This window comes from Microtus oregoni, unplaced genomic scaffold (assembly GCF_018167655.1).
Source record: "Microtus oregoni isolate MIOR12 unplaced genomic scaffold, Mior012 000011F_ref0000422, whole genome shotgun sequence".
Classification (NCBI taxonomy): Eukaryota; Metazoa; Chordata; class Mammalia; order Rodentia; family Cricetidae; genus Microtus; species Microtus oregoni.
In genome coordinates, this window is record NW_024543070.1 from 49,834,712 (window position 1) to 49,861,767 (window position 27,056).

The 27,056-nt window shown below is 48.9% G+C and overlaps 3 protein-coding genes across 4 annotated transcripts in view; 1 reads left to right on the forward strand and 2 right to left on the reverse strand.

Moving 5' to 3' along the window:
* Window positions 1–1,095: 1,095 nt before the first annotated feature.
* On the reverse strand, window positions 1,096–1,266 carry LOC121453718 (40S ribosomal protein S29-like). The gene has a single exon (XM_041660656.1). The coding sequence runs from the start codon at window positions 1,264–1,266 to the stop codon at window positions 1,096–1,098; it is 171 nt and encodes a 56-aa protein (XP_041516590.1).
* Window positions 1,267–1,957: 691 nt separating this feature from the next.
* Window positions 1,958–4,772, forward strand: Il9 (interleukin 9). Its single transcript, XM_041659655.1, has 5 exons — window positions 1,958–2,080; window positions 2,185–2,220; window positions 2,306–2,338; window positions 3,449–3,580; window positions 4,656–4,772. The coding sequence occupies exons 1-5, from the start codon at window positions 1,958–1,960 to the stop codon at window positions 4,770–4,772; spliced, it is 441 nt and encodes a 146-aa protein (XP_041515589.1).
* A 5,272-nt stretch (window positions 4,773–10,044) lies between these two features.
* Window positions 10,045–27,056, reverse strand: part of Slc25a48 (solute carrier family 25 member 48) — a 33,274-nt gene continuing 16,262 nt past the window's right edge. For both annotated transcript variants that reach the window (XM_041660096.1, XM_041660097.1), the window contains 4 exons: window positions 21,719–21,976; window positions 19,827–19,960; window positions 12,000–12,129; window positions 10,045–10,744 (listed from right to left, as the gene is read on the reverse strand). In XM_041660096.1, the coding sequence (XP_041516030.1) occupies window positions 12,007–12,129; window positions 19,827–19,960; window positions 21,719–21,976 (515 nt within the window). In that variant the 3' untranslated portion in view covers window positions 10,045–10,744; window positions 12,000–12,006. The remainder of the gene's footprint in view (window positions 10,745–11,999; window positions 12,130–19,826; window positions 19,961–21,718; window positions 21,977–27,056) is intronic.

The window sequence follows — 27,056 nt, forward strand, 5'->3', positions numbered from 1 at the left end:
GTCATCTGTGGCAGGATGGACATACCTGGAAGACATTATGGTGAAATAAGCCACAAGCCATGTCCTTTCTAAGCAAGGATCTCTCACACGTGGAAAGCAAAACTACTGTTCACACAGTAGATGAAAGTGGAATAATTCCTAGGATATAGGAGAGGGAGAGGAAAAGAGAGATTGAAAGACGTTAGGTAGTAAGTACGAAGACACAGTCAGATGGAGGGAGGGAGTCCAAGAATAATACAGCCTATCAATAAGAAGTTAGAGTTCACTGAAGCGAGGAACCCAAAGGCTCCTAAGGTGGGGCTGGAGAGATGACTCACAGGTTAAGAACACTGGCTGCTCCTGCAGAGGACCTAGGTTTGATGCCCAGCACCCACATGGCAGCTCACAACCATCTATAACTCTGATTCCAGGAGAGCCAATGCTCTCTTTGACCTCCATGAGAACTGCACACATGTGGTGAACTTATACATGAACACAAAACATTTACATATATAAAATCAAAATAAATAAGTATTTTTATAAAAAGCCTCCAAATATAGGCAAGTGACAAAGAGACGAAAAGCTGGTTGCCTTGGTTAACAGGGAGATGAAGAGCTGGTTGCACCCCCCAAAATACCTGTACTTAGGACTTTCTCCATATTCCTAGTTGTGTGACTTTGGGGAAATAATTTGCTTCTCTGTGCCTTGGTTTCCCCGTGTGTAAAATACTGAGGATAACTGTAGTATTTATACCAGTGGACCACAGAGAGTCTGCTCTCCAGTCACGGTGATGAGAACAACCGTGTCAGAGGTTGATGGACAAAGCCGCACTACGAAACCTGGCAGCTAAGATGTATACAGTGGCTTAAGAGGTAGAAATGAGGATGGCAAGTTAATACCCATCTCACCTGATGGCTTAATTTACCATAAAGTACCTAGGATGAAGACCGATAGGTTGTAAGTATTCTAGGTACGAGGTAGGGCCCTGTTTTAGTACTGTCTTGGTTTGTATTTTTTTCTTTTTTGAAGGTCTTCACTTTGTTTTATTCTTATGTACAGAGACTGGCATTCATCTTTTCCACTGGGTAGAGTCTTGAAGAATCCATTCAAGGTCACTTAGTCCAATTTAATGAAGCCGACGTCCTTCGCATACTGCCGGAAACACTGGCGGCCCGTGTTCAGCCCGTATTTCTGGATCAGACCGCGGCGGTTTGAGCAGACGCGACAGGAGCGGGATCCCAGGCCGAACTTCCACGGGTGACTCCAGTAGAGTTGCTGGTGACCCATGTTGCCTCACTGACGGCCGACGAGCCAAAAGGGCCTTGGTTTGTATTTTGAACCTGATGCTACCCAGTGCTGCACAGGGTCTGTAGAGTCCAGGGACCCTCGAGGCTAAGGTTAGTAAGAACAGTTCCAGCATTCCTGTGCTTACAGGGAGCAGCTCCTCACACGCGCCACTTGCAGAGGCCTGAGAGGTTCTGAGCATCTAGCAGTCAAGCATAGTAAACTGAGGCTACAATGGTCAGAGGAAAACCCCAATAAGTGAGAGGGGTGCCCTGCTTTCCCCTGATATCCCCAGCGTGACCCCTTCATTAAAATACTGTGAGTGTCTGTCAGCATTTCCACTGATGAGAAGGGGGAAACACAGATCGGGGCTTTCATGGAAAGTGCCCTGATTCTCACAACCAGAATTCCTGCCTTTCAAGGGGGTGGGGGCAGATCTTTAACTTTTCCTTCAGCGTTTCAGAACCCAACTATTTGAAAAGCATCCTTTCTGAGGAACAGTATTTCCTGGCACAAGGCAGCCTTTGTCAAGTGACTCAGACTGATTGGTTTTCAATATCAATTGGCCTCAACTTACAGAGAAAAAGTGGGCACTGGGTATCAGTTTGATGTCAGGGTTTTTCCCTGTTTGAAGAGCTTTAAATACAGCTAGCCTGGAAGGTGCCAGTAGGTTGAGCTCCAGACTCCTGCCAAGATGTTCGTGGCCTCCATCCTTGCCTCTGCCCTGCTCTTCAGTGCTGTGGGCTCTGCGCTGCACTGGAAATGCAGTACCACGGCTGGGATCAAAGACACCAACTCACTTATCCAGAAGCTGAAGGTAGATTTCTGGGGCTGGGGAGAGCTGGCCACTGTGTGTGCCATCCCTGGAGGGCGAGGAGGGCTCTCGACTCACTCTGGTTATCTTCTCTTTGCCTGCTGCAGGATGACCCTGCCTCAAAATGTAGCTGCAACACCAACGTGAGTGACTGATTTCTTAAGAGCCTTCCACACCTGTCTTAAAGTTCACAGTTGGAGAGCTCATGCTGTAATTTCTCTCTTGCAGGTGACCAGCTGCTTGTGTCTTCCCATCCCATCCGTAAGTACAGCTAAAAAAGAGCACTGGGTCGCTGTTCAAGCCTTGAAGAAAAATAACACAATTTACTTGACATTCTAAATTTTAAATTATTACCTAAATGTAACTGTTATAGTATAGACCTTTAAAACTTTATCTGTCTGTCTCTGTGTGTGTGTGTGTGTGTGTGTATATATATATATAATATTATACATATACATATATATATATATATGATTAAGTTAGCACCATGGCCCTTGAGACATTTGAATATTTTTTCAGAGTCTAAAAATTATTGACTATCTTTTGGGATAAATGGCCATGTACAATGTGGAAACAATGGCTGTTGTGCTCTGATGCGTCTGCTGATGGCTCCAGGTTTGTGGAACAAAAGAGCAGCATCAGGCATTGACTGTCCAGACATCACACACACCTCTCCCTTCTCCTTCTCCTCCCTGCCCTCACCTCTTCCTCTTTCTCCATCTTCCTGCTGGTTTTCATGACTGACAAATGGCTCCAACCATTCTCTGGGAGGACAGTATCCAAGTTTGGTGCTGGGGACTGAATGGACCCCAAGAGAGCAGCTAGCACTGTGACAGCGAGGATGGAGCAGGGAGGCTTGGGTCCCTCTCTAGCTCTCAGTTAGGATGAGAGCACAGTCAGCCAGACCTGCAGCCACTGCAGGGCTCAGCCTGCAAGCAGGACCTGGGAGAAGCTGATGTGGTTAGGGAAGAGTCCGCCTATCCTCTTGCTTCTCAGGGCAGGATTTTAGCTTGTCTGAAACACAAGCTGTATCCAATGGCCTGTCTCAGCTGATGTGAGAAAGGCTTTTCCTTTTCTGTCCTTTCAAACATGCAACCACTGGACATGGACAGTGCCGGGCTGCCTTTGTCGGGCAGCAGGCCCACATTTCCTGGACAGAATCTCCTTCTGAGTGTCGCTGTGAAAACGGCTCACCTTAAACCATTTAACACCATTTCCTAGAGTGTCGAGGAACAGATGCAAAAATAGCACAAGTCTGGGTGACCCTGGTTAAATTAAGTTGCTCTTTAAAAGTTCTCTTGGCGATTCCTTCTCAAGGATGTCCCAGAGAGTTCTCATGAGCCCTTTTCACAAGTCCTTCTCGTTTACCAGGATGATTGTACCACACCGTGCTTCCTGGAGGGACTGTCACAGGTGACCAATGCCACACAGAGAACGGTTCACTCGACTGTTTTCATTCGGGTGAAAAGGACAGTTGAAAGCCTAAAGAGCAACAAGTGTCCGGTGAGTTCTGTGTTTGTGTGTGACAACTGGTTTCAGAGTGAATGCTGGCATCAAAGAAGTGGAGCCTTGGGGTCAGAGCTGCAACAGAGAAAAGCTGTCCGCTCATCTCTGAGCCAATGAGAAAGGCTGGTAGTTAGAGTCGGTGGCCTTGGAATTCACCCTGCTGTAACCAAAAGCTGCACTCCAGAGAGTCAGACTATGGCCCACACAGCACTGGGCCAAGACTCCATGGACTAACCTAGGATGCAGCAACCTCTAAGTCAGCGTTTCTGTTAGCTTGTTGATGGCCCAAAGGGTTTGTAAAAAGACACCAAGGTCTAGGTAGGCACTTGACACCTCCCCCGCAGCCTATCAACACGGGCCACCGGGCCACCGTCCTTTCTCCCTGGGCCTTGGTGTTCATAGGAGCGTAGCACCAGCAGTATGAAGTGCTGTGGTTGGCCAGGCTGGTCAAATATCCATGCCCACCGTGGCAGCTGTCCTGGCTGCGCCACCTGCTCTGTCAGGCTGAGCATCTGCCTTAGAGACCAGCTTTAACTCTGTCACCCCTGCTAAAGGAGGACAGTAATACCCAGGAAAGTTATTTTTCTGAAGAGATTGTATTTAATAAGAGACTAAGTTGGGACTTAAACTCTGGTCTCTGTGAACCCAAAGTCTCACTCAGAACTACTGTGTAATAAAGTGGTCTTGGAAGGATGTAGGGGAAGGAGATAAAAAGTATAAAGATATTAGTCCTTAAAGAATCCCGAGAAAAGATTTTTTTCCCTAATCACATTTAAGGCCATGTGTGTGTGTGTGTGTGTGTGTGTGTGTGTGAGAGAGAGAGAGAGAGAGAGAGAGAGAGAGAGAGAGAGATGCATACAGACTCCTGGAATCCTGACCCCAGATTAACCCCCTACATAGTCTATCCAGGATCACCTTTCTATTTTCCCTACGTCTCACTCCTCTCTCTCCTGCCCATCAGCCTGTCCCCAAGGCTTGGGGTACACTGCAGTTGCTTGGAGACGATGGTCCTACGGTTGCTAGGTGTACACTGCAGTTGCTCACTCTATCTTGCCCTTGTCCATCTCTGCAGTTTTTCTCCTGTGAAAATCCATGCAACCAGACCACATCAGGCAACACGCTGTCATTTTTGAAGAGTCTCCAGGCAACGTTCCAGAAGGCAGGGGTGCTAAGGCTGAAACAAGCGTGATGATGAACATTATTTATTCTATTTATTGAATTTATAAAGCCTTTCCTTTTTAATTATTATAATAAAGAAATAAACTCAGCTCTTCTAGATCAGCCAGTTGTGCTCTTTTGTTCCACGTTTGCTTCTGGAATAAAGATCCACGGGGAAGGAGAAATACAAGCTGCCTCCAGGTGCTGTCTCCTTCCTTATTCGTTCCCGCTGCTCGGAACAAACAGAGCTTCGAACGTTGTCATAGGTGGGATGGATCAAAGACCCAGTCATAAGCAGGTTCATAAGTCTGAGCTCAGAACTCGAGGCTTGAGCCTTGACTGGTCTGTAGGTGAGCAGTCATGCGAGACAGTGTGACAGGGGACAGCAGTAGAGGCCAAGAGCTGCCTCGGGGAAGCACAGGGCACTTCCACATTACCCAAAGTGGGAAGGGTCATTGTTTGGAGAGTCCAAGGGCTGAGAGACTCCTTGCGAATGCGGGAATGGGGGCTGAAAATGTGTAGCAGTGGTTCCGAGTCCTTGCTGCTCATCCAGAAGCGGAGTTCAGTTCCCAGCACCCTTGTCAGGAAGCTCACAGCCATCTGTCTCTCTAGCTCTAAGGGATCTGATGCCTCTGCCCTCCAAGAGCATCTCCACTCATATGTACGTGCCCACATGCACACACACACAGCCTCTACTCCTGTGCACACGCCCACATGCACACACATACATAGTCTCTACTCCTGTGTACATGCCCACGTGTACACACCTACATAGTCTCCACTCATGTGCACATGCACACACATACATAGTCTCCACTCATGTGCACACGCCCACACATACATAGCCTCCACTCGTGCACATGCCCTCCAAGAGCATCTCCACTCATGTGTACGTGTCCACATGCACACACACACAGCCTCCACTCATGTGCACACGCCCACATGCACACACATACATAGCCTCCACTCGTGTGCACATGCCCACATGCACACACACACATGACGTGGGTGTAGCTTATATAAGAATGCAAAGGGCTGGTAGCAGGCCTGGATTTGAGTCACAGAGGGTGGCCTTCAGGGTGGAGCTTGGGGAAAAGACGTGCGGGATCCACATGGTCTGTTTACCCAGAGCTGTTCAGGGAGCCCCCACCATGTGTCAGCCAGAAAACCCTAATGGACAAACCCCAGAAGCCTCAAACCACACTGCATGGCTGGTAGAGTGTGGGTGTAGCCATACCCCTCATCCTGACCCTCTACCTGCCCCACCCAGTGCCTGCCTCTCTCTCCAGGGACCCAGTTTGTCCATTCCTATAGTAGCATGGAGCTCATGGAGCAGGTGCCATGTGTATACGGTCTGAATGGTGGCTCTCCAGATGCAAGGGCACCACTGAGTCAGGAGTATCCATGCCTGGTGGATAGACTGGACCCAGAACATTCTATGGGTATCTTTGCAACACCCCTAGTCAGGTCAAGGGTCAGTTTATGCTACCTGCCTACCTGGGATGGAAAAGACTTCAGGCTTGTTTGAAGAACTGGCAGACACAGGATCAAGGACAGGGTGAGAGTCTTTGACAGACAGAATGGTCCTCTCCTCCCCCACCTACTGATGCGGAGGTATGTGGGAACCCTGGGTTCAGTACTCATGCGTGAAGCTTCCAGAACTAGGTTCCTGCCTCCACACAGGGCATTGAATAGGGAGCATGTCTGAGTATGTGTCATGCCTGCTGTCTGGCCTGTGGATCCCCCAAAGCCTTTCCCCACCCCTTCCAAATTTACCAAAGTGTGATACACAGGAAATGCTGAGGAGGTCCAGTAAGCCACACACTTGAAATAGTCATTAGTGTCAAGCACTTCACGTGGGGCATCGTCTCTGATTGGACTGGGAGGGAGAACTTTATTTAATCACCCAGGATTGGTGGGGAGTAGACACTAGTATTTCTTTTTTTATAAGCATGAACATGGAAGCTTTCTAGGTTGGAGATTCCCAAGTTCCCTCAGCTGGTGAAAACTTAGAGCAGAGAGTCACTTCCAGCTGGCTCTGTTTGTCAACCCATCGCTCTGCCTGCCCTGTTCTATTCTCTCTAGGTAAGATTTCCACGCTTCGTCCTCTGACCACAGCCTGAAGGTCAAATGGGTCATCACAGCCCCAGTGTGCACCCACTTATGCAGAAAGCAAGGGTCAGGCGGGGTTCAGATTTCAAGCATTTTAGTCCTTTCAAAAGCTAATGCACGATTCATGGGCCACATTATGTAACACCCCTAGCAGGGCCTGGAGCAAAATTCTGTGATTAAATGCATCAATATTCTGCAGCGAAACCAGAGAACATTCACACAGAGCGGTCAAGGTTTACAGCCAAATGAGTCACAACAACCCTGAGTTGGCTGAGCTGTTTGGGTTTCAGGGCGGCGATAAGGGATTGGGGACCTGCATGAACAAAACAGCTTTGCTTCAGCTTGGGGCTCACTTCCATCCTGCCTGGCTCTGGGTCGTCTCCAGGAGGAACAGAGGAGGTTTCTGCAACTCCCTGGCTGGCTGCTGGTTACATGGCAACCCCTGGTGGCTTCCCCTGCACCTGGGCTTTCTGAGTCACACTACTTTCTGTTTTGCAGTCAGCCCTCACCTCAGCAGGAGCGCAGGCAAGGGAGGATGCCAGGGGTTGGGGACGGTCTCAGCCCGACGATGACACAAGCTACTGCTAGAGGAGAGGAACTGAGCAATACAAACTGAAACCTGTCGCCACATCAAAACCATCTGCCAGCTGGGTGCTTTCCCTTGGCTTGTCTGTGAAGTTGTGTAAGATAAGGACTCATTCCTGCAGGCAGACTCTGAGGAGGGCTCACCTGGAGTGAGAGAGGCAGTCCCAGGACAGCTGGGCTCTATCAAGGAGCACCTCGGAGAAAGGAGAAGAAACAGATTTTTCTGGGCATCAGGCAGCACTAAATGCGGTCTGTGGAAGAGGGAGTTGGAGCCTCCCACTGACCCCATGAAGAATTCACTAATGGCTGTGTATGATTATTCTCACTGTACGGATGGGAGAGTTGAGGCTCAGAGGCACACTGTTCCAGTGGATGAGACTGCTGCCCTGCACATGTGGCCAAGTCGCCAGCAGATTTGTCCTAGGAACCCAGAGAATAAAACAGAGACCACCTAGAGAATCCTCCCTGCATCCCAACCCCAGAGCTCCAAGTCTCCCCCAGGAAAGAAGGAGACCGTCTTGAATTGAACATTTCACTCAGAACTCGTAAATTTTCCCCAGAAGAGACAAAAAAAACCGTTTTCCCCAGCTATAGGGTAGAATGGAGACTGGGGGGAGGGGGACAAGTTCTACCCACATCCTGCACGCCTGTGGATGTGAACCCGGATCCCGCACACCTGAGGATGTGAACCTGCATCCCGCACACCTGAGGACGTGGTTTGACAACTCAACAGTCAGAATAAGCATGCAGGTGCCAGCTCGGCATCATCAAAATGCTGTGGAGTGTGACGTACTGAGGCAGGCGTATAGGATGATGGTTCTTAGAACTTGGGGAACCAAACCTAGTTTGGCCCCACTCCATGGCTCAGGGGAACTGAGCCAAGTGGGCTCTCTATGCTCAGCCAGAGGCCAGAAGCCTTACTTCTCTGGATGTCTGGCTCCCTGGATTCCTCTGCTGGGTCACATGCTTCTGGAATCTTCTTTGACATGAGCTTAGCAGAGAGGATTATTGGAGCAATTCTTAGGATACATTCACTTGAAGGCACAAAGGAGCAGTTATGACTCTCAGGGTTTTACACAGTTCAGGCTCAGGAAACACAGATGCAGCCACTCTTTTTCAACCTCCCAACAAAAGCTAAACAGCCTAGATTCGGAGAGAAAGTCAGACAGAAACACACACACACACAGCACAGTCTTCTAACCTGTACACAGGACACTACAGTTCCCAAAACAACTTCTGTCCTTAGTTCTTACTGACGATTCGGACAGCGAGTGAAAGAAAATTGTGTGGGCATTTGCAGATGAGGAAAACTGAGGCCCAAACAGACAGAATCTGTTGAGATTATTCAGATAGCCACTGACGTTGGAATCCAGGGAAAAGACACCATCCAGTGGCATGGAGAACGGAGAGGCAGGAAGACCTAGGTCACCATCTAGCAGATGCCTCTAGGGGTTTAGTTGACCTCTGCTGCCACCAAGTGGCAATTCTGTGGTATATCAGCCAAAGAGGCCTTTGATAACCGGTGTTTCTTGTTGAGCGTCTATCCTCAAGGTGACCCACAAGACCAAAATTATCTTCATATGATCCTAAGATACCTTCCTTTCCACTCTGGTTTTCTCATGTGTATATGGGGTCTTTCAAAGGCTACACAGCAGGTGACATCACAAACAAGCAGAAGGGTCTCCAGCTGCTCCCAATTCATTCACTACAGAGGAGTCAACAGCCCAGTCAGGAACACACGGTGGGAGACCCTACAGGCTACCTCATCCAGTCTGACTGCGGAGCCAAGGCAGGCACTAGGGCATACCTACTCGACATGCCCTAGGATGTAATGAAAGAAGTATCCTGGGTTCACATCAGCATCATCTAACATGCCAGGAGCATCTCCTCCCTGGCATCCTCAGTACCTGCTCATGATGCTGAGGAGGGGAGGGATCCAGCCTGTTTCTGCAAGGGTCTAATAAATTAGCATGAAGGTACTGCTGGGGCTCCTCCATACTCAACCCTGGAGACAGTTCCTACACAAGGCAGGTGTACAACAAACGTGTAATGACTAAGTGACCAGAGGCCCCATAGCCTTGGGCTCAAGGCTGTCTAGAGGACTTTGCAACCCCAGAAGTTGTGGAGGATGGAGATGGAGGAGAGCACCGTAAGGGTGTGAGGGGAGCACTAATGAGCTACACTGGGAAGAATGACCAGTCGGCCTCTGGGGGGCAGCAGTGGCCTGGTGCTGGCTCTGTCGGGTCAGAGCTTTCAGGAACTTAATTCAGATCACACAGAGGTGGGAGGGGACGGCGCATAAGAGAAACCAAGGAAGATCCTTAGATTTTTTATATGACTGTGAAAACAAGGTCCCTTGCTGGGCTTTAAGATCACCGTACATGGCATTTCTTCTTGGCTGATGCCCAGGTGACAGTGTTGGACAATTCTGAGGTCACACTCAGCAGTGCCCTGAGATGTAGTGGAGTAGGCGTGACTGCTACGGGGACGGCATTGAAAGTGATGTCATGAACACATGCCATATAACAGCAATGCTCTCTCCTGTACGGTTCCAATAGGAGAGGAAACAGGAGCACAAAATCACACGGGAAGGCAGGGTGTAGACGCCATGTGCATTTTATTTGGTTACCATATAAAAGTCAGGTCCAGAGGGCACCCACCTCCTGCAAGCCTGGGCTGCCATCTGCCATCCATGACACCAAGACACACTACGGCTCAGGCTTGAGAACCTTTGGATTTCCCAGCCCTACGTGATTCTTTCCAGCCACTGTGCCCCCTGCACACCTCAAAGACCCAGGAGAAAATGATACCACCCACTTAGTTCCGCTACAAGACTGTATGGAGCTGGTTTCTCTCTGGGCTGGCAACATTTCCACAGACCTAACCTGAGCAGAGAGGCGAGGGTGACCAAGGTAGAAGCCAGGTAGAGGCATGTGACACAGAAATAACCCAAAGGGCATTCAGTGCTTTTATTTGGAATCATGGAGCCACATCTTGGCGGAGTTTTCAACATCCAGGGGCACAGATGCTTTGCCCCAGATTTTCACAGGTTCTAATTCCGAGCGGAAAGAAAGATGGTGATTGTTTGGTCCATGGTCTGCTGCTTCCTACCAGCACTCTGGGCCGGAGAGAGAAACGGAGAGCCTGTAATCCTGAAGGAAGTGACTCTGAGCTCAGTAGGATGGCTGTGGCTCACCTGGCACAGAACTGGGATGGCTGGGTCTTCTTTCGTTCCAATAACTCACTGATGCTGGTTCTACAGGTATTGTCAGCACCAACCTGCAGTAGGATGAAGCCTGGTCTGCCCTGGGAAGAAGAAGGGATGTAAAGGATCCTCTTTTGAGTTGTGGCCAGCAGGATCTAGGCTCAGACAACCCACATGGAGAGATGGGGGTAGTAATCACCGAAACACTGCAGCCAGTTTCAGGGTTCACTGTGGTCAGCCTGACTGATGGCTCTCTCTGCGTCCATCTAGGACACGGCATGCTGTCTGTGCTTCCCAGCAGTCCCTGCGGCATGGGTTGGAGGGCAGTAGTTGGGCTTCTAGGCTTCCCTGATGATGGCCATCTTCCTTGGGAGATTTGTCAAGTGAGTTTGCAAGAAGGGGCCTAGTGAAATGGCTTCCTGGTTGATGAGAAAGTCCAACAATTGACCCCTTCCTATCGTCTGAGCTTGCAAGTGAGGAGCAGCAACAGGAGAGAGGGACAGTGGAGGTCAGCCATTCTTCATCCGTGGACAGGACTGAGATACCATCAGGAAAGGGGTGGAGGGAAGGGAGCTGCTGTGCAGAGGACCCCCACTGGGAAGGATGGAGGGGGCCAGCAGGCAGTAGGCAGGCCACATCTCAACTAAGAAATCGAGCTGTTTGTCTGGAGGAGACCAGCAATTAGGACTGGAGGACAAAGAGCTGATGACATCAAGATCAAGGGGGAGTTGACTCGAGGCACAGTAGGATTACAGACCCCAGGAGAGAGGAGATAGAGTGTTCAGGTTGGGGGGGTCGGTGCTGGAGGAGGAGGCGGCACCAAAGACCGACTCTCGGGTGACGTGAAGTAGAGAGCCCCTGGGAGCACTTGAGCAAGATGCACAGAGCTATGCTACACTGATCCTTCCGCAGTGAGACAGGAAAGAGGAGGATTCTGACTGCAGGAGGCAAGGAGTGGCCTGCCCTCTGGAGCTTTGCGAAAGAGCATGTTAGCAGGAAGTGGGGAGCTGGCCCACAGTAGGCATGGGGTGGCCACAGTGTCCTCAGACCAGGGATCACTACGTTTTAAGAAAGAAGCTAAACGCGCTTCTCTCCAGGGACTGTGGGAGCTGTGAGTGGAAGAGAGAGCAGGCGAACTGGCTGTGGGTGTTGAGCTGGGCCCAGTTCGGTCACCAGAGACCCAGCGTGCCACTGTCAACCATGGCTGCTTCAGAATGGCAAGGTGACGGGAGAAGGCAGACCCCTCTACTCCTGGACTTTCCACAGGGGACAGAGGGTATTTCAGAAGCTCAAGACAGTTTCGTGAGGGGGAATGGAGTCCCAGCTTCGCCCTTAGCTGGGAGAAACCACACTCACCTGACATTCAGGGGCTTGTCACAGTGTGGTCTCCTCGGAGTGCCTTCAGGGAGAACTCATACCCAAGGAACAGGGCCGCGCTCGTGGGGAAGCCGCGTACGGCGTTCACAGGGAGGCCCCTGAAAAACACCTTTGGGCAGGAGTTAGTTATTCCAGGGCCAAACCCGTCACCTGTGTTTTGCCTGCTGTTTCTGGGCAAGGCTACGACATGGCTCTCAGGTGCCCCTTGCTCCCCACATCTTTGTGCTTGGTGCCAAGTGGGGAGCCCAGAACCTCCTAGATGAGATGAGTGCCCTCTAGAGCGATGGCAATATTAGCGGGCAATGACGGGAACAGAAAGGGGTCTAGGGAGCCCTGGGTTAGGGAGCTGCCCCTTAAGGTGTTCTGTGGAAATTGCATACAATCAAAAGGTAAACCCTTCCCCAAGCATGACCTGAGAGCTGTCGGGCATATGAACTGTCTCTCACACAGAATCATCTCACAGTTTAAAACAGAGTGAGACGTTTTCAGAAAGAGGCAGCCAGCCTGTGCATGTGTCTAGTCTCAGGGGACAGTGGCAGCCACAGGATACAACGGGGCCTAGCAGAGGAGCAGATGGAACAAATGCTCGAGTCGCTCAGATAGCCCCACATGGGCTCTGGGTAATATCAGCACTCCTCTTTAATGCCTAACTGTATTGGAATTCCTCAGGCTCACCCGGAGTGACTGAGTAATAGCCAGGAACTGAATCCAGCTCCAAGGGGAAAATTCCATGCTGGGTTCCCAGACTCCCTGTAACCTTGACTTGACTCTACTCCAAGGCATCGCCAGGAGGGCCCAGCCTGGAACGTAGCCATCTGCCCCATCAAACAAGGTTGAGAACTTTCGGGCCAAGACCCTCCTTGTAAATCCTCCATAGCTCCCTACTACCTGGGATATATCTACACTCCTCACCAGCCTGTGATGAGCCTCCAGCCAAGTCCTGTGTTCTGACTGCCCTGGGCCATCTCTGTCTCCCTGGGCCATCTCTGGTCCCCTCCACTTTGAATGCTCTCCAGATGTGCTTGCAGGCCACCCCAGAATGGACAAGAGTACCTTCCTAATCACCACCCCCCCTCAAGCCCTCATCGTTCCCCATGGGCCATGACTTATTAGTACCCGAGAGGACAAGAAGCAGAGTCTGAGGGTGTAGTTCCCCCACCCCACCCCACCCCCACTCATCACCCCTGTCTCAGCACTCATAGTTACTTAGACCTGAGCAGTCCTTCTATAACTGTTTGTCTAATGAGTCCATGAAGGACGAGCGAGTCAATGAACAAGAGAGTAGCCTGTGCCGAGGGAGCTCTGGTGGTGGCAGCTTTTGGGGTTCAAACAGAGTTAGGACTACAGAACCCTAAAGGGAGAGACCACCAGGCAATTGACCAGTCCGCCAGGAAGCCTGACTACCACGAATGTGCCTGTCCAGCCCTGAGCCAGCCTCGTTGCACCACCAGGAACCCAAGGCTCAACTCCAGCCTCCTCACTTGAGGATTTTAAAACTCCTTTCAGAAACCACAGCCCATGGTGCTCAGGAACCACAGCCCACGGTGCCCAAGACAACCCTCAGAGTGGGCAAAGACAAGGACCAAAGCACCGGGGACCAGCACTGCTTTGGTGATGGATTCCTGAACCATGAGCTTCTGAGTGTGACCTCTCCCAGCAACCCTTGAGTTACGAAGACCAGATCAACCTTTCTCCAGAGCCACGAGCCCTTTCTGAGTTCTTATTATAACCGAGTTCCCTTCCATGGGAACATAGGGGTGGGCATGCAGACCGAGTATGCAGGAAGTTATTCTCCAGCGAGCAGAGCCCACGTCATGGGGACTGCAGTTGCTATTGGTCTTAGATGAAGGCACGCTTCCCACTTGTGGTTACAAAGTTCAAGACAACCCATGGGGTATTGTTTGTGCAATACTGTTCTACCAATATGATATATCCACACGCGTGAGCACACACAGACATCTACTCTCTCGCGTGTTTGCAAGCGTGCTGTGCATTTGGGTGGTTATATCACAAGAGACCCATATTGGTAGCTGTTTCAGAAAGGATGGGGTGACAGGCAGGACACTAAAGCATGGGTCCTGGTGTCTGGAAGCGTCCTGCTCTCACAGATCACCAACCTTTTCATCAGCTAGTACACGGTTACCCCTGGTCACAGGGCTGGTGGAGTGGTTCAGCCCCTGAGCACTGTGCTGAAGCCCAATTCTCGGCACCACAAAAAGCAAATAAAACCCATCTCTGAATAAGCACTGCAGACAGACACTGCTGAAGCCGAGAAAGCAATTGCCCAGTCTTGCTGTTCTCAAGTCTTTGTTTCTATGGAGCATAGCAATGGGGTAGGGGAAGTGATATCAGCAATTTGTTTGCCTCTACAGATTTCTCTTTAATTATCTCAAAATCTCAAAATAAATCTCAAATAAAAAGATAGCCTCCTAAATGAATCTCTTTGGGCCCTGTAACTGCTAGTGAAAACACAAGATATTTGTCTTCTGAAAAACAAACAAAACAAAAACCAAAGCTGGGCAAGGTGGCACACACCTTTAATCCCAGCACTTGGGAGGCAGAGGCTGGTGGATCCCTGTGAGTTCAAGGCCAGCCTGGTCTACAAAGCAAGTTCCAGAACAGCCAAGGCTGTTACACAGAGAAACCCTGCCTCTAAAAACAAACAAACAAACAAACAAACAAAAATTAAGTTTGTGCCTGAGTGGTACCCTCTGTCAGTGGCTTCTGTTAAATAAAACAAGAATTAAAATAATGATGACAACAAAGCTCCGGATGTATCCATCCCTAAAGACAGAAGAGTTCTTCTAAACCGCATCCTGGACAGATGCCAATGCCCGGCCTTCCCACATGTGTGCTGGGTGCCAGCAGTGTTTTAATTGGTGGGAAGTGCCTGGGGGGGGGGGGGTGCAGCATTCCAGCTGTGGTCTGCTCAGGGCCCAGGCTGCCCCCTCCTCTTGACTTCAATGCATGCATCCTGGTCCACTGCCAGATCTGTCCGAGTAGGGTTTCCCTCTTTACTTACTGCTCTGTTCCTGACTCCTAAAATTGCACCTGACCTAGCCCAGTCTTCTATAATTAGGCAAATTAACAGTGGACTCGTGAAAAGGAAACCCTCAGGCATTTTCTCCAGGACAGTTTGCCAAATTTGATTGGCAACTAACTCTTTACAGCTAAGAGCTGGATGTAATGTTGATTCTGACAGCCCTGCCTTTAATGTTTGTCTCCCTCTAGATGGTGGGGTGTCCCCCCGATCCTGCATCCTTTTATACAGCACGCTAACTCACCTCTGGCTCAGGCAAAGTTCTGGATCTTTCCTTGATCAAAGGAGGAGACAGAACAGGCAACTTCTCTAAGAGAGAGGAGGCAATAGAGAAAGCTCTATGGCCCATGGTGCTGTGTGAGAAGCACCTGTATATGCAGTAGCCACTGGGAAAAGGTGTGCCAGGCATGGAGGGATGGGCGGAACCAACTGGCAGGGTTTGGGGGAGAAGCAATACATGGGCACAGACACAGGCCCTGTGGGAGCATGCATTAATCAAACTACCTCAGGAAAAACAGCATTCGGGAGCTTCAGGGTGAGGTTTGGGCTAGCAGCTGCCTCTGTGTCCTCATGAAGGAGAAAGAATAGGCAAAAAAAAAAAAAAAAAAAAGATTCCAAGCAGAAAAGAGGAAGAACGTTGAAAATTCACAAATGGGGTGAAAGGTTACCTGGAAACAGTGGCGAAAAAGACAGAACAAGAACCAGAAAAGGAACTTTAGTCTTGCAGCTCCACGACAGGGGCAGTGAAGCAGTAGGTACATTGGAAAGGTGAGTGAGGTGAGGGGCAGGCCGACCTCCTGGGAGCATGCCTCTGCATACACAAGCCTCAAACCCAGCTGCAGGTTTGGGCAAGGCAGTGGTTCCGCTGGTCAGCTGTGGAGAGAAATTCTATTATCTTAAGAAGACTACTGTTTAAAAACTGAACCAGCAAGGTTAGAGAGCCAAGCTGAGCTAGCTCAGTGGGTAAGAGCATTTGCTGCTCTTCCAGAAGACCAGAGTTCAATTCCCAGCACCCTCATCAAGGGGTTCCCAACTCCCTGTAACTCCAGCTCCAGGGTATCAGATAACCCCCTCCTAGACTCCAGGGGCACCAGCCCTCAAATGTGCCCCCAGCCCTGCCTGTACACACAGTGAAAACAGAAACTGACCTAGCCCTGGGGCCTACAATAAAGGGACATTCACAGGGCAGGGAGCCTCAGTTGGTTCTGCCAGGTCTCGGTGCTGTGCTTACTTCCTATGCTGCCGACATACAGAGGAGATCCCCTTGCTAGACTATAGCTACCCCATGGTACAGTCTAGAGAGTTTCAGAGGAGTGAGACGATCTGCCTAGTCCACAGACTGCAAAGTAAAATACAGCCAGCAGTTAAAGATGGTGCACAAAAAACTGGTTAATTAATTTAATAAATAAGTAAATAATAGCAAAATGAAGACAGCACTGGTGGACAAGGGGCACTTGTCCAACACAAAGTAAGCAACAATACAAGCCACAGGCCAGACAAGAGAACACAAGTTCAGATGGCCCTCACTTCCATGCACAAAACTGTAATTCAGCACTGCAGAAGACACATGCAGGACCACTGCACACAGCACTGCAGAAGACACATGCAGAACCACTGCACACAGCACTGCAGAAGACACATGCAGGACCACTGCACACAGCACTGCAGAAGACACATGCAGAACCACTGCACACAGCACTGCAGAAGACATGCAGGACCACCGCACACAGCACTGCAGAAGACATGCAGAACCACTGCACACAGCACTGCAGAAGACACATGCAGGACTACTGCACACAGCACTGCAGAAGACACACACTGGACTACCGCACACACAGCACTGCAGAAGACATGCAGAACCACTGCACACAGCACTGCAGAAGACACATGCAGGACTACCGCACACAGCACTGCAGAAGACACACACAGGACTACCGCACACAGCACTGCAGAAGACATGCAGGACCACTGCACACAGCACTGCAGAAGACACACAGGACTCCTCACACACAGAGCTGCAGAAGACACACGCAGGAATAGTGCACACAGAGGAGGATAAAAGTCTCAATACTGACAGCAGTGGGACGAATAAATGACACAGAAGAAAAAGATGAATAAAGGAAAGCTAGAAAATCCATTGTGTCCAACACAGTAAACTAGCAAACCTCCATAACTAATAGGGGAGACAGACAACACAGACAATAGCTCCAACCAATCAGAAAAATAAAAATAAAAATGACAGGAATTAGTAAACTTTTCTCAATATTATCCTTAAATGTAAGTGCCATTATCTCAGGAATAGACAGATTCAGACTGGCTGACTGGATTAAAAGATTAGCCCAGCTGTCTGTTGCCTGCAAGAAACACAAGCTACTGGTACATACACCCAGGATTTAAAGGGGAAGACAACCTATCAAGAGAATGGAAGATGAGAACAACCTGGCATAGCTATACTGATATCTCATCAAGTAGACATCAAACCGAAATTAGAAGAGATAAGAAGGCCACTACATATGAAGAAGGGGAACAGCTCATCAAGAAGAGACAGCAACTGTAAATATATATGCACCAAATGGTAGACATCTGATTTCTAAAATAGACATTAAAGGGCATAAGAGGTCTGCTATAATATCTGGGTGACTTAACCATCCCATTCTCATCTAAAGATGGACCCTCAACCTGAAAGTAAACAAACAAAAACGGTTCGATCTTAAATTACATGAGGGATTAAATGGACTTAACAAATACCAATGAAATATCCCACCCAACAGATACAGAATAGATATTCTTCTGAACAGCCCAAGGAACCTGCTCTAAAATAGGCCACATTCTAGGACACAAATTAAACCTTGGCACATACAAAAACATAAAAATAATTTCTTGTTTCTTATCAAATCTTAGTGGAATAAAGCTAAAACTCAATAACAAGATAAATTGTAGATACTGTGAAAACACATGGAGGTCAAGCAATGCACTTATGGATAATTCTTAAAGGTCCCTCAAAGACATAAGGGAGAAAATTGAAGAATTCCTAGAGCTGGATGAAAATGAAGACATCTACAGCTATGAATACTTCAAACACAGCCCAGAGAGATTGTCAGGAAATAGCCCAATGGCGCGTTTCAAAGTCTTAGAAAAACAAGAAGCAGCCAAACCCCAAGCAGTGGGTGGGTTAAAAATCATTAAGATCGGGGCAGAAATGAGTGAAATGGAAAATTTAAAAAACATGCGTAGAGTCAATCGAAGAGCTGGTTCTCTGAAAAAATAAGCAAGATTGACAATCCCTGGCCAAACTGAGAGAGAGAGAGAGAGAGAGAGAGAGAGAGAGAGAGAGAGAGAGAGAGAGACCTAGCATTAAAACTTAGAGATGAGAAGGCTGAGATTGCCACAGACTCTGGTGACAGTCAGGCATTCCCTGGGGAACACTTAGAACACCCATGCTCCAAACAACTGGGAAGTCTGAAAGAAATGGGTGAGGCCCTAGGCACATGTGGCCTACTAAGTTAGTTCAAGAGTATATAAACAATTTAAAAGATGTAGAAAAATCAATATGATAAAGCTGTAATAAAGTCTCCATCAAAGGAAAGTCCAGACCTGGATGGATTCACTGCTGAATTAAATTATTTAAAAAAGAGCTGAAACTCATGCTCCAGAAACTTCCATAAAATAGAAAAGCCAGAAACACCACCAAACTCATTCTACAAAACCAGTACGAGCCGGGCGGTGGTGGCACACGCCTTTAATCCCAGCACTCGGGAGGCAGAGGCAGGCGGATCTCTGTGAGTTCGAGACCAGCCTGGTCTACAAGAGCTAGTTCCAGGACAGGAACCAAAAAAAAGCTACGGAGAAACCCTGTCTCAAAAATCAAAAAAAAAAAAAAAAAAACCAAAAACCAAAAAACAAACAAACAAAAAAACCAGTATGACCCTGATACCAGAAGTAGAAAAAGACAACAAAAGGGAAATTATAGACCAATCTTCTCAATGAGCATAGATACAAAAGTTCTCAATAAAACCTCACAAGCCTAATTAAAGAACACCCAGAAGCCCATACACCATGATGAGGGTGCTTCCATTCCAGGGACAGCTTGACTAAACATATGCAAATTAGTATAAATAGACAGAAATCACATGACCATCTACAGGATAGGCCTTTGACAACATTGAACATGTTTATGACAACAGCCTTGAAGAGGCTGAGACTGGAAGGAACACACGTCAGCACACCAAGGTCTGAATGACAACCCAAGTCATGCTAACTGCAGCAAACCAAAAACTTTCCTCTGAAATCTCAAAAGAGACGAGCGTATCCACTCTCTCATCTTCTGTCCAAGGTGGCGCTTGAAATCTTAGTTGGGAAGTATGACAATTCAAGGGAATTCAGGAATTCAAGGGAATTCAAGTAGAAAAGGAAGAATTCAAGTCACCCCTGTTTGCAGATAGCACAGCCTCATTTTTAAAAGTCTAAGGACTCCCAAACACTCAGACTTGATCCAGAGTTTCAGTAAAGTAGCAGGGGACAGAACCAACTTATAAAATCTAATTTTCCATACACTAGTAACAAACTTGCTGAGAAAGAAGTCAGGAGGCAGAAAAAAAAAAGGTCCCATCCCCACTGCTTCATAAAACAGAAAATATCCAGGAATAAACTTCAGGACAGGCTGGCAGTCTCCAACACCTGCTCTCCCAGACCCCGACCTCACCCTCAGCACATGTCCCAACCCTCTGCCAGGCTGTGACTGACCCAGGGGGCTGTGTGCAGCTCACCTTCAAGCCTTCCTGCCGGTAACTCTGGGAGATACAGTCCAGGACTCCACTGTATTTGTTTAAATAGACCCCGTCAGCCTGGAGCCGGCTTTTCACAACGTCCATTGGAGTTGCTGTCCCCCAGGAAATTGCCCCTGTAAAGTCCGAGAAAACAAGCTGTCTGTCTGGGGTCCCGAAGGCATGACTCCCTGAGGACGCTGTCCTTCAGAAACCCTGTAAGTGGCGGGGGATATGGGCTGGGAAGGGGACTTCTGTTCCTCTCCCTTTACCCACTCTTGGCCTAGCAGAAGCCTCCTGCACCCGCTCTGCAGATTGGGGCTGAAGCGCTGTATTTATGAGGTGGTTCTGAGGACCTGGTGAAGTGATGCCTGTGGGAGCCTGGAGGATGAGACCAGGCCCCAGGGAGGCTCCACACATGGTGACATTTATCAGTGGGACAGCAATGGCTTCACAGAACTCTGTAGTAAGCACTGAGCACTCTGGGTGAGACCTGTGGCCACAGCCTTGCAGCTACCCAGAGGCAGGGTTTAATTTGAATCTGGGAAACCAAACAAAGCCTGTCACACAACCTCTCACTGAGAAGGACCAGCCTGCAGGCATAGTCTTTTTCTGTATAAAAGCTTTCCTAAATCTGTGGCCATAGAACTGAGGGGTCACATATAAGGGTCATCCTCACGGGATCAGCTGAAAAGTTCCAGTTTAAGCATTAGTGTGCCTTTAAAAGATTAGGAAAACTGGGGTAGTTTTTTTGTTTGTTTGCTTCGTTTTGCTAACACAGAAATTGGCACATTATTGGCTGGCGAGAGACAACACCCAATGTCAAAGTCCACGGCAGCTGTCTTGCTAGGTTTGGTAACTAGTGCCCAGCAGCTCTCCAATGAGACATCCTGGACACTCTGCCCATGCAGGCCTCCAGTGCCCAGCTTTCTGCCATGGCCTCTGGAAGCCTGTCTTGATGTTCATTATCTCCTGCCCATGCAGGCCTCCAGTGCCCAGCTTTCTGCCATGGCCTTTGGAAGCCTGTCTCCTGCCCTTGCCAGGGCTCCTAGCTGCTTCCCTCTGTGTGTCTGGGACACTCGTCCCTCAGTCACTGTGAGGTTGTCATGAAATGAGGTCAGCAGGCCCTTGGCACCAACTCTCACACAAATGAGAACAGATGGGAACTTGAGGTCTGTTCCTGGGAGCAGGTCCAGGGATGGACCTCGGGCACACAGGGGTATTGGCACACGCCATTGTTGTATGGTCAAGGCATGGGCTCTGTGTGTGATTGCTATGAGTTTAAAACACAGATATCTCTGAGGGGGAGGAGGATGAGGGAAGGAAGAGGAAGCGGGGAGGAGGGGGAGCAGAAGAGAAAGATGTCTGAGAGGTAGAGGAGAGTCAGATCAAAGCTGGCACCGTAAAGCACTCAACGCCGGCTGACTTTCCCTCTGAATGACCTGCGGCCGTGGTGCAGGGTAGGACAGTAACAAGTCCATGGTGACAAAACGAGCCAGCCTGGCTACACTTGAATCTTCCTGCCTGCAGAGCCAGTCTGCACTGGCTTCATGGCTCCACGGGCCCCTCGCACCTAACAAAGTCTGACGCTCAGTGACAGTGAACCGCAAGAGTAGCTGTCACCAAGGCTCAGCAGTGCCTGCCACGGAGAACAAACTCAGAGTGAACCCAATCCTCAGAGCCCAGTGAACTCACCCAGGACTCACAGCCCTGGAAGGAAGGACACGAGAGGTCAAAGGGCTGTTACCCCTAGGGATACGGCACAGAGTATGTGAAATGAAGGGTCCTGAAGGTACCTCAGAGCTGGGAAGGTTGTGGGGGACTCCTCTGCACTTTACCACTACCGTGACAGGCCCGGGACCCAGGGATGGGACTCCCACTGCTGTTGTCCTTACCTGCAATGCCACCTGCCAGCCACACCGCATAGGGGCTGGGCCCTGTGCAGGACTCAGGCGTGATCCATTCACTCAGGAACACATAGGGAATAAAGTAAAGGCAATATCCGGGGACGTCCCTCAGCAGCATGGCACTGGATCCCCGGTACAGACCCGCCAGGCCCTCCGTCCGCACAATAGTTGCAATGCAGTGTATTGGTCCCTGGTATGCTGCCTGCTCCCCTAGGGCCACTGCCCTGGGCTTCAATCCATGGTTGGCTGAGAAGACAGGAAGGAGATGGTGGCAAGTGACCAGGCAGGTAAGAGACTGGCCAGCCCCTGACATCACAGCCAGTTCATCCCTTGACAGTATCCAATCACACAACTCATCTGTTTTTACTAAGGTATCTGTCACCTTTGGCAGCGGACACCAGAGTTTTGAGATGCCAACCAGGAGCCTTGGCAACACGTACACCAGATTGGAGACACTCCCAGCCAAGCTGCTGGGAATCCCAGAGCCTTCTGGTCAACCATCACTTTCCATGTCTGAGCAGCTGTGATTGTAGAAGAAGCCTGCACTCATTTAAGATGGTCAAGTCAAGCTCACACATTTGATGGGGAATTGATATTTATATTCTCTCTCTCTCCTTCCCTCCCTCCCTCCACCTGTCTCTCCCAGCACCGTGTGTGTGTGTGTGTGTGTGTGTGTGTGTGTGTGTGTGACACACACACGCATATATGAATGCCTGTACTCTGTGTGGTAAAATAAATGTGACTTGAAGCCAGGGCTGCCCTGGATGCAAATCCTCCTCCACCATTTACAAATGTCAGCATTTTCTGCCTTTGTTTTCTAATCCTTAAAAGACTGGCAGGCTGCTAATGTGGGATTCCCCTCTGTATGCTGTGGATATCACTGGTTGATAAGGGAACTGCTTTGGGCCTATAGCAGAGCTATAGGGGAGCAGAGCTAGGTGGGGAAAACTGGATTGAATGCTGGGAGAAAGAAGAGTCAAGTCAAGGGAAAAGCCATGGAGCCTCTGCTAAGGACAGATATGCTGAAACTTTGCTGGTAGGCCACAACCTGGTGGTGATGCACAGATTAATGGAGATGGGTTAAATTAATATGTAAGAGTTAGCCAATAAGAAGCAAGAGCTAATGGGACAAGCAGTGATTTAAATAATATGGTTTCTGTGTGGTTATTTTGGGGCTGAGCAGCCAGGAACCAACAAGCGGCCTTTCCCACTACAGGCTGCTGTCATGGATACAAGTCAGGCAGCAGGCCAGGTCCTCAGTGTGATGGACGGATTAGTGTTGGGTCCAATAAGTTAGCAAATGATGGTAAGAGGACCCACTGGCTGGCTAGCAGACGGGTATGTAAATGATGGTCAGTGAGAGGACCCACTGGCTGGCTAGAGGGTGGCATGTTCTGACTCATGCCAGGTGTGGCCTGGCTGTGCCCTAAAACAGCTGTAAGGCAGCATCAGTGAACCTCAAAGTCCAGGGCCCAGCACTCTGTGTCCTTGTGTAGCAGGTCCCAGACCTTAGCATGTCTGACTCTATGATAGAAGTATCATTCAGGCCATAAAACTCAGCAGCACATAGACAGCACCACCTGCTAAAATGAGAACAAAGACCTCATCCATCAAAGTTCTGGGAAAGTCTCTAAACGTACTAACCTTGCTTTTCGGCTTCTGCAGTTCTACTTTTGGTTTATCTGTTCTTGTTAACTGAAGTGTGCCAACCCAGGATGCTGGGTAATATTATTTTAGGGTGTGTTGCTTTTGTTTATGCTGCATTTGCTTAACTTTGTGAAGCTGTGATTCTTTGCTCATCTAAAACTCCTGATGGTCTAAACAAAGAGCTAAACGGCCAATAATGAGGCAGGAGCAAGGATAGGCAGGGCTGGCAGGCAGAGTATAAATAGAAGGAAAACTCTGGAAGAGAAAGAGGAGCCAGTGGCCAGCCACCCAGCTATACAGCAAGCCATGGTGAAAGAAGTAAAGAAAGGTACACAGAAATGAGAAATTTAAAAGCCCAGAGGCAAAAGGCAGTCAGGATAATTTAGGAAAAGTTGGCAAGAAACAAGTCAAGCTCAGGCCGGGCACTCAAAAGTAATAATAAGCCTCTGTGTTTGATTTATTTGGAAGCTGGGTGGTGGGACCCTCAATAAGAGTTAAAAGAGTTAAAAAAAAAAAAAGGAAAACACCAGGATGTGGCTTTTGTGCTTCAGAGTGCATCCTGAGAAAAGTTCGGAGCTACACTGGGGATCCCAAACACCCAGTGCCATTACCAGCCCGCTAATAAAGACTTTCTATTGGCTTAAACCCATGTTCAAGCAGTCTTCTCTGGTGAGTCCCCCACAACACGTCAGGCTCAGGGATTATGCTGGCTGGCTGTGATTTGCTCTCTCTGTAGCATCTCTGTGCACAGCAGCAGAGCCTTGGTCTCTGGCCCAGCCAATCCTCCCAGGGACCACCTGATGCCCTTCTTTATGCTCATCTTCTCTATTGTGACTCATGGTCAGAAGGCCTTCCAACACCGAGAAAGCGACTCTCCGTTTCCCATCTGAAGGCTCCGACTAACGTGATGGGGCCAGGGACACTCAGGAAAGCCAACCATGACCACAACACTGAGTCACCTGGGCACGATTCCCTAATCCCAGCTCTGATTTGGTCTCACACATGCTATAAACAGGAAGTATATGCTGTAAACAGGAAGTGGCCTTTCATCCTGGGAGCTAACTCCCAAATCCCCAGACATTTCCATCTTTCTCCTATGAACATCCAGCCCCATGGCTGCGCAGTTCAACGAGGAGAGTTCAACGAGGAGAGGGAAGGACACGAATTTTAACTCATCCCAGAATGCCACAAGATCAAGCGGAGGCAGCACTTGCCTGAGAAACATGCTTGAGCAAACTCCGACGTAAGCATCCACCTGTGTGGAGGAAGTAGGGTGAGGAGGAGAAAGACCACCTTTGAGTTCTTTAGAATGGGAGCAGACACTGTGGCCTTTGGCAGGCCCCAGAGATCATCATACATTCTTTCCCAAAACTGGGACCATGCTACCGGTGTTATCCTGGGAAATTTGCCTTAGACCAAATAGGTGTCATTGTCTGGCTGTGTAAATGCTGGCTGGGCGGTCCCTCTCTAGCTAACGCTGGCCTGAGCCAGGGGTCAAGGCTTCCCCAGATCGTTTTCTACAGGGTGGTTTCCAGGAGTTACTGATTGAAAGGCCATGTCCCGATAAGGATCTGCTAGTTTGGCAGTACAGATGTCGCAAAAACACTGGTCCAACTGCCAACTAGCCCTGTCAATAAACCATTCTCCATCATCTCTCCTAAGTAAGCAATAAGAAATTTCCTTCACATTCTCCTAAGTTTACAACATAAGCAATCTAGCTTTTATTGGTTTATTATTACTCATCTGTGGCTATTAAACCGATATAATAGCCAGCGAAATATGAAACCGATGATAGTAGACATGAAAACGCAGCTCTGCACCAACCCAGACTCATACTGTTCAAGCCTGTCAACTTGGCAGTGCTATAACAAAATACCTGTGGTAATCATCTTCTGAAGAGAAAAAGGTTTCTTTTGGCTCACAGTTCGAAGGGGGTGTTCTTCCAGTGATCAGGCAGAGCACCATGGTTACATAAGACGATTTCATGCAAGCACAGAATGTACATTGAGCATATCTGCCCCACGTCCTGCTGCTCACCCTCTCTCTCCTCTCTAACCCCATCGTTCCCCACTCAGCCTTCATGCTGTGTGCACATATGATTTTGCACACCTCTATAAAACAGGAGTACATGTGTACATGTGGTTGTGTGCGCCTCTATAATGTGAGATCCACAAATGATCGCCCTGGCTGCACAATTTTATTTTACGAACTAGTTCAGGGTGGGCAGCATGCACCGAATGCCTAACCCTAAATACTTCTGAACGCAAGTCCTAAAGTTCGAGGTGTCATCTTGCCTCCCTTAGCGATCGGGTTCAAACTCTACATTGATTAGACCTCTATCTAATCTAGGATCTCTAGTGAAGCTGTCATTTGACCCCATGGTGTCCTTTACAGTATTTTTCCCCTCCAGGAAGGAATCTAATCTTTCCATCTATGACATTTCCACGGCCTTTAGCAGTTTTTTATGACACCAACTTGCGGGTGGAAAACAGCCAGTCTCTTCTTGTTATAGAACATTCTCACTCAGGGCGTGTCTGAAGTACCCTTGTTCTTACACTGAAGCGGTCTGTTCCTCGTGTTTCTTCCCTGTTTGTCTTGCTTCCGTTTCCTGAGCCCCCAGTCTTTGCCGCCTACTTCTTTTTAATCAGTTTGTTTTTAAATTTACACTTAATAAAACACTTAGCCCTGAAGTGTATAGTTGGTGAGCGCTGCCGACAGCATGCACCTCTGTAACCACACCCACCACAAAAATCATTTCCTACACTGGCAGCAAAGGGCTGTGATCTCCACAGCTGCAAGGCTGTCCTGATACTCAAGGTCAAAGAACACCACCATACAATCAGGGAGGTGCTCACTCACCGAGAAGCAAACCACCTTTGGGGCACTGGCTGTTTGGGGTACACCTCACAAGTTCAGCAGCACGCACAATTCACGCTGGTGCCACAAAGCATGCCATCAGCTGCAGATATTACAATTCTAGGCCCACATAAAAATCTGTCACAGTTCGAACAGTAAAGACCTCAAGGGATGAAGACTTTGTACTGTACATGTCAACTCAGCAGCTATGGTAGGAACAAGAGAAAACTACGCCTGACACTAGACAGCTGCTGAGTAGGTTCTGGAATTTTCTTCCAGAAGACCACAGGAGTCCCCATCAGTATACCATGCAGCCCTGTATGTTCTATGCCTGGGCCCAGAGGGTGTGATCTGGACTCCCATCCATAACTCTAGCAGGGGCTAACGTGATTGGTGAAGCCTAAATGGGAATGATTCTTATACACTGATTTGGGGGTAACCAGAGAGTGGTTCCTGCAAATGCGTGCACTTGAATTTCCCAGACTAGCTTGTCATTTGCCCAAGGAGGCTACGGAAAGTTACAGGATGGACCAGGGCCCAGCTCACTAAACCACTGATGCCCCACCAACACCCTGAACCTTCCAGCGTCGGTCCTGGGGAAGGAGTTGGGGCATATATGTGTGGAAGGATTGACAGTCAGCAATAATTTCTTCTAAAGTGAAGTATTTTAATTTCTCTAACTATAATTTTTATTGTAATAATGAGGATATATATAAAACAACTTTTGACCATTTCTTGCCGTGAATGCTTTGCCACCGAGACCACTGCCACCAAGGCCACTGGCCTCCCTAAAACAAAGGCATGCTACCTTCACTCTGGATCT